The sequence below is a fragment of the Mus musculus genome, chromosome X, assembly GCF_000001635.26.
Source record: "Mus musculus strain C57BL/6J chromosome X, GRCm38.p6 C57BL/6J".
In the NCBI taxonomy this organism is placed as follows: domain Eukaryota; kingdom Metazoa; phylum Chordata; class Mammalia; order Rodentia; family Muridae; genus Mus; species Mus musculus.
In genome coordinates, this window is record NC_000086.7 from 143,785,875 (window position 1) to 143,798,456 (window position 12,582).

A 12,582-nucleotide genomic window follows, 5' to 3' on the forward strand; every position below is an offset into this window, starting at 1 on the left:
GATCCACTTAGATTTGACCTTAGTACAAGGAGATAAGTATGGATCGATTCGTATGCCGCATTTCTTGACTTCCCCTGTCTGTCTCTGCCTAGAGACTGTGAAAAGCAGGAGAGGGTATCATGCAGCAGTTAAGAACATGGAGTGTTAACTCATACTCCCTGAATTCAAATATTGATTACTTCTAATCTAAGAGTGACTAGAAGTATGGCACTGGACAAGTTATTCTTAACTGCACAAGGCAGTTTTTTTCCGTGTCAGTTAAGAGTCATAATAACTTACCTCAGGAAGTAGTTGTATGGATTATGTGAGCTAATAATAATTATGAAATCAGTTTTATATAGTCATACTAGCTTCTGATCATATGTGTACTGATGTTAACATTTGGATACATATGCCTTCTTACTCTTGCTGTTTGATTTTATTGTACACTCAGTAGGTTTTGTGTGGACTAGGTTGGGAGTCCACTCACCATGTATAAAATAATTTCCATGGGAAAATGGTCTTTGAATCCCAAATACTCTACTAACAAAGAGATTTCTCAACCATACCCTATCCTCTTTGTAAAGTGTTTCATTATTTTGGTGCTGAGACTTCATATGCTTGCAAGCATATTTCCATGAAAGTCTCCTGGTTTGTTTTTCAATGACTTAATGTAAACTTTATAATCTGCTATAATGAACTCAAGTCACAAACTAAAGCTTTTTAATTAAGTAGTCCTATTGCAACACTGCCTTAATGGAAATTTATGAGTTACATATGGATTGTCTTGAGACTCCTTTTGAGAAATGTGGTAACTTCCACGGTGAAGGCTTTGATCTTTTTCAGCTGCGGAAATTGCCAATAAGGTAAATTCGATTATTTCTCCAATTAGATACACTAGTTTTCTCTTAGTGTGTGAGTAAATTCAGTTGCACATTAAGGCTAGTGAAAAGTTTAATGTGTGTACGTTATTGTCAAGATACTTACAGTTATCATGGTGATGTCTGCAATACTAGAAAACTTTAGCTAATGTTTATTCATTGGAAAACAGCTACCATATTTTTAATGTAAATACAGTCTATGTCATGGTTCTATATTGCCTCACCTTAGGAAAAATATAACCCACTTAATATTCTAAAATGCTATATTATAAGGACCTTGCCTGTTTAGTCTCAGCTAGAAAAGATAAATTTTTGAAACTGGTGTTTCTCGACACAGTTTTCTCAAGTTCCTTTTATCTCTTTCATCTGTATTTTTTTTTCAATCAAACATGTGCTTAGCTTGAGCCTGGTGTCTCACCCATTTGCTAGTATATCCTTATGTATACTACACAGAACATCCTTGTTTCTTCCCTAGTGAGCAGTGGTACTTGGTGTGACTGATACACAAGCTTTGGCTAGTGTGTATGTGTGAGAGTGGGAAGAGAAAGTCCCTAGGGTGAGATTGGAACAGAGGAAAGCTGACAAAGGAAGTAGGAAGCAAACCATATACCATATGCCATGCCAATCCTTACTGTGTTTTGTGGACCAATGAAGTATTGTTAGGAATGATAAATAGGAAGAAAAGCAAAGCCCCTTTGACTGAATTATCTTTTATGTGAGCAGAGGATTCTCAAATCTCTACTATTTCTCTCTACCTTCTCCTCTCCACCCCCTCAAATGTTCTTGGAGAGGAATTTGGGGCAACACCACCTGAATCCCTTATCTTTGAACAATAGGAGGCCACTAAGAGCTTTTAAGTAGATAAATGAGTGACAAAAACCATGTGTTGAGCTACAGTTGTTGAAGGGGTGTGCTTAAGAATGAAGCGATCCGAATAAGGAAAATCAACGAGGACTAAACTAAAGCTGCCTGAGAAAGTCCTGTTCTAAAGCAAAGGTGCTAGAGAGAGGCGGACAACTATGAAAGCCATATAAATGTTACATTGGGAGAACCTAGTAAAACAACTGTAGAAGGTTAGGAGGCCGATGCTATGAAGAAGGAGAACACTGGGACTTTACTTTCTTGCTTACATTAGAAGCAGCTACACAAGGTCTCTAGTCCAGTTTCTAATAGCCAGCTCATTTTCCTTGAATTTTCAGTTACTCTTTAAAAGTATCACATGGTCATTAATTTTCCCCAATCTTCTTCATCTCAGACTTGGCTTTGCTGGAAAAAAACAAACAAACAAACAACAACAACAACAAAAAAAAACAAAAAAAAAATTTAAAGACCCTTTTGGTTGTCATGTTTGTGTTAAGCCACAGCTGTATTTGTGTCTCATTCACAAGGCAGTGGGTAGCAATTTTCTCTTTTTATGAAGATAGCCCCCAGCTCACAAACGGGATGTGTTCTAAAAGTTCATTTTTAAGTTAATTATTTGGAACCTAGAGTGCTTTTTCTCATAGAAACAGCCTTATACATAGTGATTAGGTTCCCAGGCGAGTCAACAAAAGCCAGTTTATTCCATAATGCAAGTGAATGGGTGAATTTTTTTGCCATGGAAATTGGGTAGAAGTAATACTGTTGCAATTACAATGAAAACAATTATTGAAAAAGAAATAGTGTGAGGTTTTTGTTTTCCTCGAAGGGCAGTGTTTGATGAAAAACATATTTAATCCTAGGAAAATGAAGTAAAAGACCCGGGGATTAGATGCCACCATATTTGAAATGCATTTTAACTACTGTTTCAGGGTGGGGTTAAAATGATGAAATCAGTCTTGTGTTTATCACAGAAAAAAAATTGAAAGCTGCAAAATATATTTTAAGAATTAAGTCCCTGACAATTGTGATGCCAGAGGGAGCTAATTTTAACAAGTTGATTTGTTTTGACTTTCCTTAAAACATGCCATTGCATAGTGCATGTTCATTGTATATATTAATAGTCTTCAGAAAAGCATTCTGATTCTTGTGTTAGTGTGTTCTTGGATAATTCTGTACCCCATTTGTCTATCCTGTCAGCTGCTGCCCATCTCCTTCCTTTTCCTCAATGGCTCCTCTTCTACTTCAATGTCGTACATACACATGCAAATATATACGTGTGTGTGTGTGTGTGTGTGTGTGAAATCTAGATTTCATTCATGAAAGAAAACATAATGTTTGTCTTTCTGGGTCTGGCTTTTTTTTTTTAATTTATCGACTTCCATCCATTTTCCAAAGAAAGACATTACATTTGTCTTTTATATCTCATTGCATCAGTCTAACGATAGTTAAGGTGTATCCCCATGATGAACTTCTAGTATAACAATAACAACTATTATTTTTAATGAAGGATTATCAGATCAATAGCCAACCAGGTTAGGAGTCAGCAGTTAAGCGATCCATTAATACAACCTATTCTCAGTCCTACATTCCAACAGAAACTATGTCCATGCAATTCTCTAAAATGGGCTAAAATATAAATAAGAAGAAAATTGACTTGTATGCATAATTTTACTGTGCATATGCTGATTAGAGTTGAATATTTTTTTCTTTATAGGCCTTATATCTGATAGCCACTAATGGGACCCCAGAGCTCCAGAATCCTGAGAGACTGTCAGCTGTATTCCGTGACTTCTTAAATCGCTGTCTTGAGATGGATGTGGATAGAAGAGGATCTGCTAAGGAGCTTTTGCAGGTGAAAATAAAATGAGTCAATTTACAAAGAGAAAGTTATGCTGAGCTTACCCATGTCAAAATGTGACAGCAAGATATCTCTGTTGTAGTTAGAATCGGACTATTGGCATTCAATTTTAGACCCTGGGCATGCTAAATATAGGGATTCATCTATAATATCATTGATTGATCATGTTGCCTTGCTTTTTAAAGAATTTGCATTTTAATCTATAATTCTCCTTTGTTCTTTCTGAAATCTGGTTCTGCAAAGAAAGACTGTGACTCTGGTATTGATGGGGAGTGGGGTGTTGTTCTAAACTTTATTTGTGCCTCTGGATGTTATATGCAGGTGCTCTTGGCCAGAGGTGATTTTCTACATAACTTCCACATCTTTCCATGCCTGTCACCACATCTATATCTCACATCCAAAGATGCCAAAGATACAATATCATTAATGTAACCACACAGATAAATACAACGTAGAATCAATTATGTGGTTATAATACTGGGGGAAATGAACTTCACAGTTCTGACTCCAAAGTCCCTGTAGCTTTTGTCACACAGAAGAACTCTGTTGTGGCAGTTTTAACATACCTTTCAACACTTTGTGAGTTATCTCCATAAAGGAGTTGATGGGTTGAAACTGTGATGGAAATGAGAGCTCTATTAGAAATTAAATAGCAAACCAAGATAATAAGAGTAACTTTGCAGTGAACAAGAGGTAGGAAAGGAAGGAAAGATAAAAAGAGAAGCACAGCTAGAGAAATTACCCAAGGAGCTAATGGGAACTGCAACCCTATAGGTGGAACAACAATATGAACTAACCAGTACCCCGGAGCTCTTATCTCTAGCTGCATATGTATCAAAAGATGGCCTAGTCGGCCATCACTGCAAAGAGAGGCCCATTGGACTTGCAAACTTTATATGCCCCAGTACAGGGGAACGCCAGGGCCAAAAAGGGGGAGTGGGTGGGTAGGGGATTGGGGGGTGGGTATGGGGGACCTTTGGGATAGCATTGAAAATGTAAATGAGGAAAATACCTAATTAAAAAAAAAGAAACATAAAAAGGAAAAAAAAAAGAAGCACAAGCCCTGAGGTAGTAGAATGTCACAGATCTGCAAAGAAGCAACCATTTAAAAGAAATAAAGGAGCTTTGCTTGCATCGACTCTTGCAGATGAGCCAATAGAAGTGGAGGAGACACAGCTATTGGGTTTGGCAGCAAGGGAGCCAATAATTTCAGGGCAAAATTGATTTTAATGCTCAGTTGAAGATAGTTTTTCAAGCCTGAGAGATATGCAGCACCATTCTTCAGTTTAAGAAATGTAATGTCTGGCCATTACTGAGTGAACCTTTCCAAACTCTATACTAAAGAGTTTCTAGCTATGCCAAGTAAATTTCCATAGGATTTCATGACAGTTAAAGACCAAAAAAGGAAAAGAAAATCTGAAGGACAAAAGCTGGCAGGGATTCTTTAATTAGTGAGTACTCGAAACACAATTAAATGCAAAGGAGCATATTTGAAAATGTAAAATTACACTAATGCAGTAGTTCTTAACCTGTAGGTCATGACCTCTTTGGGGATCACATATTAGATATCCTGCATATCAGATATTTACAGATTTACAGATATTACAACTCATAACCAGCAAAATTAGAATTATGGAGTAGAAACAAAATAATTGTATGGCTGGGGGGTCACCACAACATGAGGAACTGTATTAAAGGGTTACACATTAGCAAGGTTGACAACCACTCTATTCATGGGAAGGGAGAATTCTAGTAATTCTTTTTTTCTCTCCCTTTTACAGCATCCGTTTTTAAAATTAGCCAAGCCTCTGTCTAGTCTCACTCCTCTGATTATCGCCGCAAAGGAAGCAATTAAGAACAGTAGCCGTTAGAACTGCAAGCCTTACCCCTCACGGTCTCCAGGATGAGTAAGACTGAAATAAAACTCTGCTGCAGGATCCACAGAAGAAGAGACAGTCAAATGGAGTGGGGGCTCTTTAACTTTTAAGTGAATAGAAACTTCTTATAAACCTTTTTCCTACTCCCTCAGATTATGTAATTTATTTGTAAGCCTGAACTGCAGCCCACACAGGGCAGCAATGTCGAAGTAGCCATTAAGTGGCCACTTCCACCGTGAAGCGAAAGAGCCAGTAGTGAATCCCCTCATTTTGTGCATTTACTTTGAAGAAAAAAAGATTTCTCAAAGATGCACACTCCCTCTTCATAGTGCTGTGTTTGTTTTTAAGTTAGAGAGTAGTCCCTCTTTCATTCGAACCTCTTTCAAAATCCCTTACCCAACGTGATGTTTTTTCACTTGCATTGTCATTAGATGTTCAGAAAAATAAAAGATGTCAAAATGTTTTTTTAAAAAAGAAAACCAAAAAAGAAAAAAAGAAAAAACAAAACAAAAACCAACAAAAATGAAAAAAAAAAAAATAGAACAAGTGCCGTGTGAAGCCGTGGACGTCCATGCCCTAATAGAGTCGCAAGCTTTTCTTCTTCTTCTGTAGTGGTGGCTTGATTTGTCTACCCATTTTCTGCATTTGTATTGGAAAAGGTTTCCTTTAAGACATTTTCCAAAACCAGAGAGGACTATGAGTGTTCAGGATGGTCTTTTAAACGTTGTGTCATAACAAAGCTCGAATTGTGAGATCCTTTCACATTTCGCATGGATGCTAATGTAGTAGTTGAATTGTCATGTAAAGCAGCTTGTTGGCCTCTGTGATAACAGAAAAAGGACACACTGAAAATGTGGCAGTGCTGCTGGGTGAGTCCAGGTGATCCTAAACCTAGGATATCCTGATGAGAGAAACCTTACTTACACAAAGATGGGACTTTGTCTGAGAGCCAAAAGGAAAATGCATCACTCCTCATTGGGCAGTAAATAAGCAAAGATAATAGTGAATTTATTCCTCTCTTGTGCGCCTGTAACATAAGCATTGTACAATAGGCACATTCTGAGGAAATAGATCCATTAGCCAATGCTTTTCATGATAAAAATATTCATTTTTGGGCAATTTGTAACACATAAGAATTTTTTAAAGAGCTAGAGATCAGAGATATAGTAAAGTATTCAACTCTTTAAGAAATGGAAAGTCAATGAAAGTTACATCCCAGTTAACACATGGCTCTAAATACTTGAAAATGATTTTTCTATGTATCTCCAATCTCTTTTTCGGCACTTGATCTTGGTATGTTCTTATTTAGTTTCTTGGGCTTTTGTCCTTTAAAAGCATGTTCATAAAGGTGTTGGAAGTTCACCAAAAAATTTAATTTTGATCTGTATTCATATTTCCTAAGAAATAGCCCAATGGAATTCCTTTTGTGGCTTGAGGAAAATTCCAAAATTTGACTATTATTTCACTATTTATAGTTATTAAAAATTTATTAATCTTCTGTGAGTAGAAAAACATCTGGAAGGTGTCTGCATAGAAAAGGATATGTCTCTTTTGAGTGTATAGTCAGTTGTATGAATTCTAGAAAGTTGTTTCTCTAAGCCTTTGACAAGCCAACAATCTATGTTATATGGCATTTCTTAATTTGTAGAGTTAGAGAAACTGAATAGACATTACCTACATTCAGTGGGGGGAGCAAGATGAGGAGCAGATGCCCCTCTGCCCTGTGAGGTCCATCTGTCCATTTAAGCATCCATCCTTTCCTTGAAGTGAAAGCACTTTCTCTAGAGTTTCTGCTGATCATCTAGTACATATGTTTATGTTGAGAGATGGTACCACTGGTGGATTTCCTATTTTCCTATATTAGAAGATTTGGGAGGGGTTTACTCATTCCCTGAAAATATCCACCATGGAATAAAAGACAAATGTGAAAAGAAAATCAAATGATTATATTAATTTCAAGTTTATTTTGCAAAGAGATATCTGGGCCTAAAATTTAAATGTCACACCTCTTTAGTGAGAGAGGAGGAACCTTAATTTTTTATTCTACTTTATTTTAAATTGAGGATTTTCCCACTTGTTGTGCCAGGGAATTCCACAAAATACCTGGGATGTAAATAGAATCCAATTGATTGATGGTTATGCTCAGCTAATAGAGAGAACCCAAACCCTGGTTGGGAAGTCCAAGACATCAGTTAACACCTTTTGCATGTTGTAAAGGCCTTTATTATTGTTGCTGTTGTTCTTGTTCTTGTTGTTCCTGTTGTTGTTATCCTTATTTAGAAGACCCTGGAGCTGTGGTCCTTCAGGTCACTGTTGGCAGAGAAATGGCTGTTCTTGATGCCCTCCACTCTGCCTATTAACAGTGAAGGGCCAGGTACTTATTTACCATCACTTTGTATCAAGATTTAATAGTCTGTTCCAGTAGGCATTACTTGTACAAAATTATACCTGTGTACATTTTCAAATGAGAACAGCTTCTAAAGTCTTTTACTTGTGTTGAAGAGTTACATATATTTCTAATAAGTATTAGAGAGAAACTATTTCTCATGCCAAAATGATGCTGAAGGGTCCATACTTGCTATACTTGAACAACTTAGCCTCCAGATGGTTAGTAGTTTATTCCCTTTCCTTGATTTCATTTTGAGCTCATCTTAATCCAGGTGAGGCTGTTCAGATCTTTAACATTACTAGTGTGCCCTGAGACATTTGTGGGCACATTTTTGAATGTCAATTCAAAAATGTCCCGAGGTAAGAATAGGGCAGTGGCAAAGTCAGGGAGGGGTGAGAAGCACAGTAAAGTTTATTTATTTAAGAAAGAATAGAACATTAATATTGTAGCAAGGATCCAGTTTGTTGTCAAAATCCCATGTGGTTTTGGGGATGACGTAATCCCCCTAAATCAATCAACATGTTGGATAATGACTTCGTTCTTGCTGATCTTGTCTGTGTGTTATTGTAAATATTTGTGAGTCCATGCTCCATTTTGGCTACTGGATGGCCAAGTCACATGAAAAGATTTAACTCAAGTATTTATTCTTTAATTGTGTTCTTCAGATTTCTTTCAGGCATATGAATTGCACCTCCAATGTTTAGTTGAACCACCTATTCCTCACATCTATCCCTCCCCTATGAAGCACATTCCATTGCTAAAAGAAAAAAAAAAGAAATATAAATTGCTTCCTGTTTTCTGTATAACTGTTTTGATAGTTTAAGATGTTTGTCTATAATGGATATCTCTCACCTCAAAGATCGTGTAAATAATTATATCCATTTCCTCAATGGGTCGTTTCTTTCTAATGAGGCTGCCAGTTCTCAGAGAGAGTCTATGAAGTCACTTTTAAATAATACACACAGGGATTACATCTATGTAAAAAGAAGTGTGAATATGGATAAAGACTGGGAACACAGAAAACTGAAATCAGTTGTGATAGGGTGGTGGGGTTCTGTGATTTTTTTTCTTTCCGAAATTTTCTTTCTTTGATATTGATATATTAATAATTTAAGTAAATAAACAACAGAAGGGGAACTATAGAAACATAGAAGAGATGCCAGAAGCAGGTGCCTTCTGGCCAGAGCCCAGAGCATGCAGGGCACAGATATTTCCTAGTTACAATTATTCTGTAGGCTTTATACTTGCCTGGGTACTGAGGTTGGCACACGCTCAGGTATGGCACATGCTTTCTTATGAGACTATTATCTAAGTCAAGCTAAGGAGACATCACTGCTAGAACTTTAAATGCATTCTTCTGCTACAAAACAGGCTGCCCTCAGCTTTAATATGGCATCCAGGTATGTATTTTGTTTGCCTTAGATTGGAGGGCTGACAACCTAATTAGCCCCATTAATAATACTTGTTTTAGATGCCACCTTTCTAGCTTGTTTTAAAAGATTTTCAAGGTCAATTTTGGAAGGATAGAAGGGAAAAATAGCTAGTTTCCACCAGCTTCTTGCATAACAGGGCCTATCATTCTGATAGGAGTCTTTTTTCAATAACTATAGACAAATCCCATTGGTTTCCATGGAAATTACCATATACAATTAAGCCTAACTCTAAAATTATTAAGAGAAATATTTAAGATTGCTAATATTCAGTTCCAGGCCAGTACTAAGCCTATTAGTTTTGGCTTGGGATGGTCTCTTTATGCCCTTGTGCTGCATGATTGTAGCATGTAGGCAGCAATTGTGGTTTTTTTTTTCTTTAGAAAGGGAGACCAGGCATGAAAGGGCAATTTTCTTCTAACTCACCAAAGAAATTTTAGGTGAGGACTTCACTAATGTATGTTTCACAGTGTCATCAAAAGCAGACCATATCCCTAGAAAACTCACAGGCATTTACTTAGCTATTCATAATACATATGGAAGTCTTAACCCTGCCATCCTGGTTGAATCTAGTCCTTTTCTGAGCTCTTTGAAGTTAATATTCACTCAAACAAATGAATGGCGTGTGGTATAAACATCTCCCAGTCTTGGAAGAAGAAGCCTGAAATTCAGCATTTGTAAACTGACAGTCTAATGGGCCTGGGATTTGGAATAACTTTAACATACAATATTGAACATATATTTGCATGTGGATTGGAAAGGAAGTAAATAGGGCCTTGGGAATAAGGGAAATGTTTCTCCTATGAAAGAGTTTTTCATAAAAGACTTATTTCTACTATAATTTCTGGTTTTTGACTTTCAGTTTTATCTCTTCTTTTCTGCTTCACACTCCTTCAGTGATCAAATATATCTAACCAACCTCTAATGCATGGGGATGTCTGTTTATCATCAAACAGTATCTCACTGAATCTGCAAATGTGGGACTTGAGATATCACCATGTGCACACCTCTGACTATACAAACACTACCAACTTGTAGCATTGACTGCCACTTAAGTCCATTGAACTTGCAAGGTGAACTTAGAAAATCTAAGTAGTGCCACCAGACACAGAAGCTGCCATCAGGTGAATGCTGTCTCATTATACCATTAGTAAGGCAAGTACCATGTTCATCTGAGTCAGTGCCTAGGCAAAAACTGACACTAATGGTAGAGAAGAAGAACTAACCATACCCAGGAAGGAGACCTAGATGTTAGCATGGCTGTTTTACCGAACTCTGTGACCGCGAGCAAATCACTTAACCCTTCTATTTTATTCATCTATAAAATAAGGGTATTGAAGTAACTGCTCTTCAAGGTCTTTCCAAAAGTTTTGACATTGTGTGGGGTAACAGTTTCCCTTGCAAGTTCAACCTGACAAAGTGATGGCAAGTATCACAAGCTTAAGCCTGGATCTCTACTTTGCAGCTCCATAGAACCATGTACAATAGAAAAATTCAAGTAAATAAAGTTAACAGCACCAGGGAATAATGTTGATCAAACTCATGGAAACCTTCCAACTTCCTCACAAATGTTTTGTTTTTATTTTAATGTCTTTTTTCCACTGAATGTTCCCAGTTTTCCTTTTCTATACACTGTACGTAAAATCTGGTTTCCATTAAGCTGTGGCTAGCATTTGCTACTAGAACAGAAATTCACTGTCACATTTCATAGAATAAAACTGTACTTTGGGCCTCTCTATTCCTATGAGGCAGTTATGGGTCTTAGAGCATTAAAGTAAAAATGGCGCAGGATGGCAGAACCCAAGCATTTTAATGGCTAAGATAACAGAGTGGACCTATGTACGGACAAGTTGCAAAATGAGCAACCGAAAAATAGCAATTGCATGCTTTTAACTGGCAAATTAAATGTTGGGATCAAAGAAAACATTTCTCGTGGAAATTCCCACAGCAATTGGCTAGTTATTTGAGTATGGTGCTGAAAAAGAAGAGAGGCTAGAAGTTAGTTTAATGGATGGTCCCTATTGCCTGCCTACAGCAGAGTGTCAACCAGCCCGGAGTGTGAAATTCAAGTTCAATGTGTGTGCTTGTGTGTGGTGTGCTTTCTGGACCCACATATACTATATTCATTAGTGATGGTAAGATCTTTCACCATTAATGGGTTGAGCTTAAAAATCTCAGTAGATCTGACAGTAGCTGCCAGATTACATGGATGCCGATGTCTACTGGGGTTGAACTCATAACATCCAGATAAACTAGATTGAGGAGGATCTCCATTTTCACCGTTTATCGGAGTTGTATCTCATTTGGCTGTGCATTACTTTTGTCAAAATGTGTTGTTATTTGTTAACCCATGTGTAGTGAACTTCTTCTGTAATTTTGGATTAATGGTATTTATGGTCTTATGTTTGTTTGGTTTTTAAGTAAGTTATTTCTTTTGTAGATTTGCTGATGGTATGACTCCATCCCTCTGCCCTCAGCAGCTGATCTTTTTAAGGATTTTCATTTCTGATATTGTTATTTTAAATTGTGGTTGAAGCAATAGAAATTTGAAATATGGATTGTGCATGACTGTGTCTTGAGTGTAAAAATATTACAGTTTGAAACTTGGACCTAAAGTATTGCAAATAAAACGACAAACATCAATGTTCTCTTGTTTCTCTCTTCTGTCACTCTTCCACCCCACCTTGATCTCATCAGTTATTTTGCCCATTTCACATTTTGGAGGGTATTACTCTCTTAAAGGTGTAGAGGTGATAAAATGGCCAGCATTCTACCAATACAAGATTTGCCTCAAAGAATCTTCCACTGCATAACTCAGATTCTCTACCTGACATTTATATAGACTAGCTCAAAACAGTGTGTATATTCAATACAAAGCAAATACTTCGTAGATTTCAAAGGGAGATGAAGGAAAATCACCATAAGAATTTACAGGTAACCAACAAGTTGATTTTTTATCTTCTTTCTGCTTGGAAATTACTGAACATGCAAAGCCATGTTCATGATGGTCTGATTTGCCTTACATCTTTTTTTTTTAAGATTTTTGTCCATGTGTTTATGTGTTTCCATTGTGTACAAATGTGTGTAGGTGCTCACGAGTGCCAAATATGGGGACAAGATCTCCTGGAAACATAATTACAGACAGTTGTGAGCCTCCTGATGTGGGTGCTGAGAACTGAATTCTAGTCCTCTGCAAGAGCAGAAAGCACCTGTAATTGCTAAGCTACCTCTCTAGCTCCTCCGTATCTTATATCACAGTCTTCAAAGGATCAAAGAAATTCCAAAGCAGCCTCACTGAGACTCTTTA

At 37.1% G+C, this 12,582-nt stretch overlaps 1 protein-coding gene across 20 annotated transcripts in view; it reads left to right on the forward strand.

The window, feature by feature from the left end:
- Pak3 (p21 (RAC1) activated kinase 3) overlaps positions 1–11,922 on the forward strand; it is a 279,431-nt gene extending 267,509 nt beyond the window's left edge. For 15 of the 20 annotated variants that reach the window (XM_017318421.2, XM_030251249.1, XM_017318419.2 and 12 more), the window contains 2 exons: positions 3,436–3,573; positions 5,361–11,918. In XM_017318421.2, coding sequence (XP_017173910.1) covers positions 3,436–3,573; positions 5,361–5,450 — 228 coding nt within the window. In that variant the 3' untranslated portion in view covers positions 5,451–11,918. Of the gene's footprint in view, positions 1–3,435; positions 3,574–5,360 lie in introns of all 20 variants that reach the window. The other 5 variants (NM_001195048.1, NM_008778.3, NM_001195049.1 and 2 more) reach the window with 1 other exon arrangement.
- Positions 11,923–12,582: the final 660 nt, after the last annotated feature.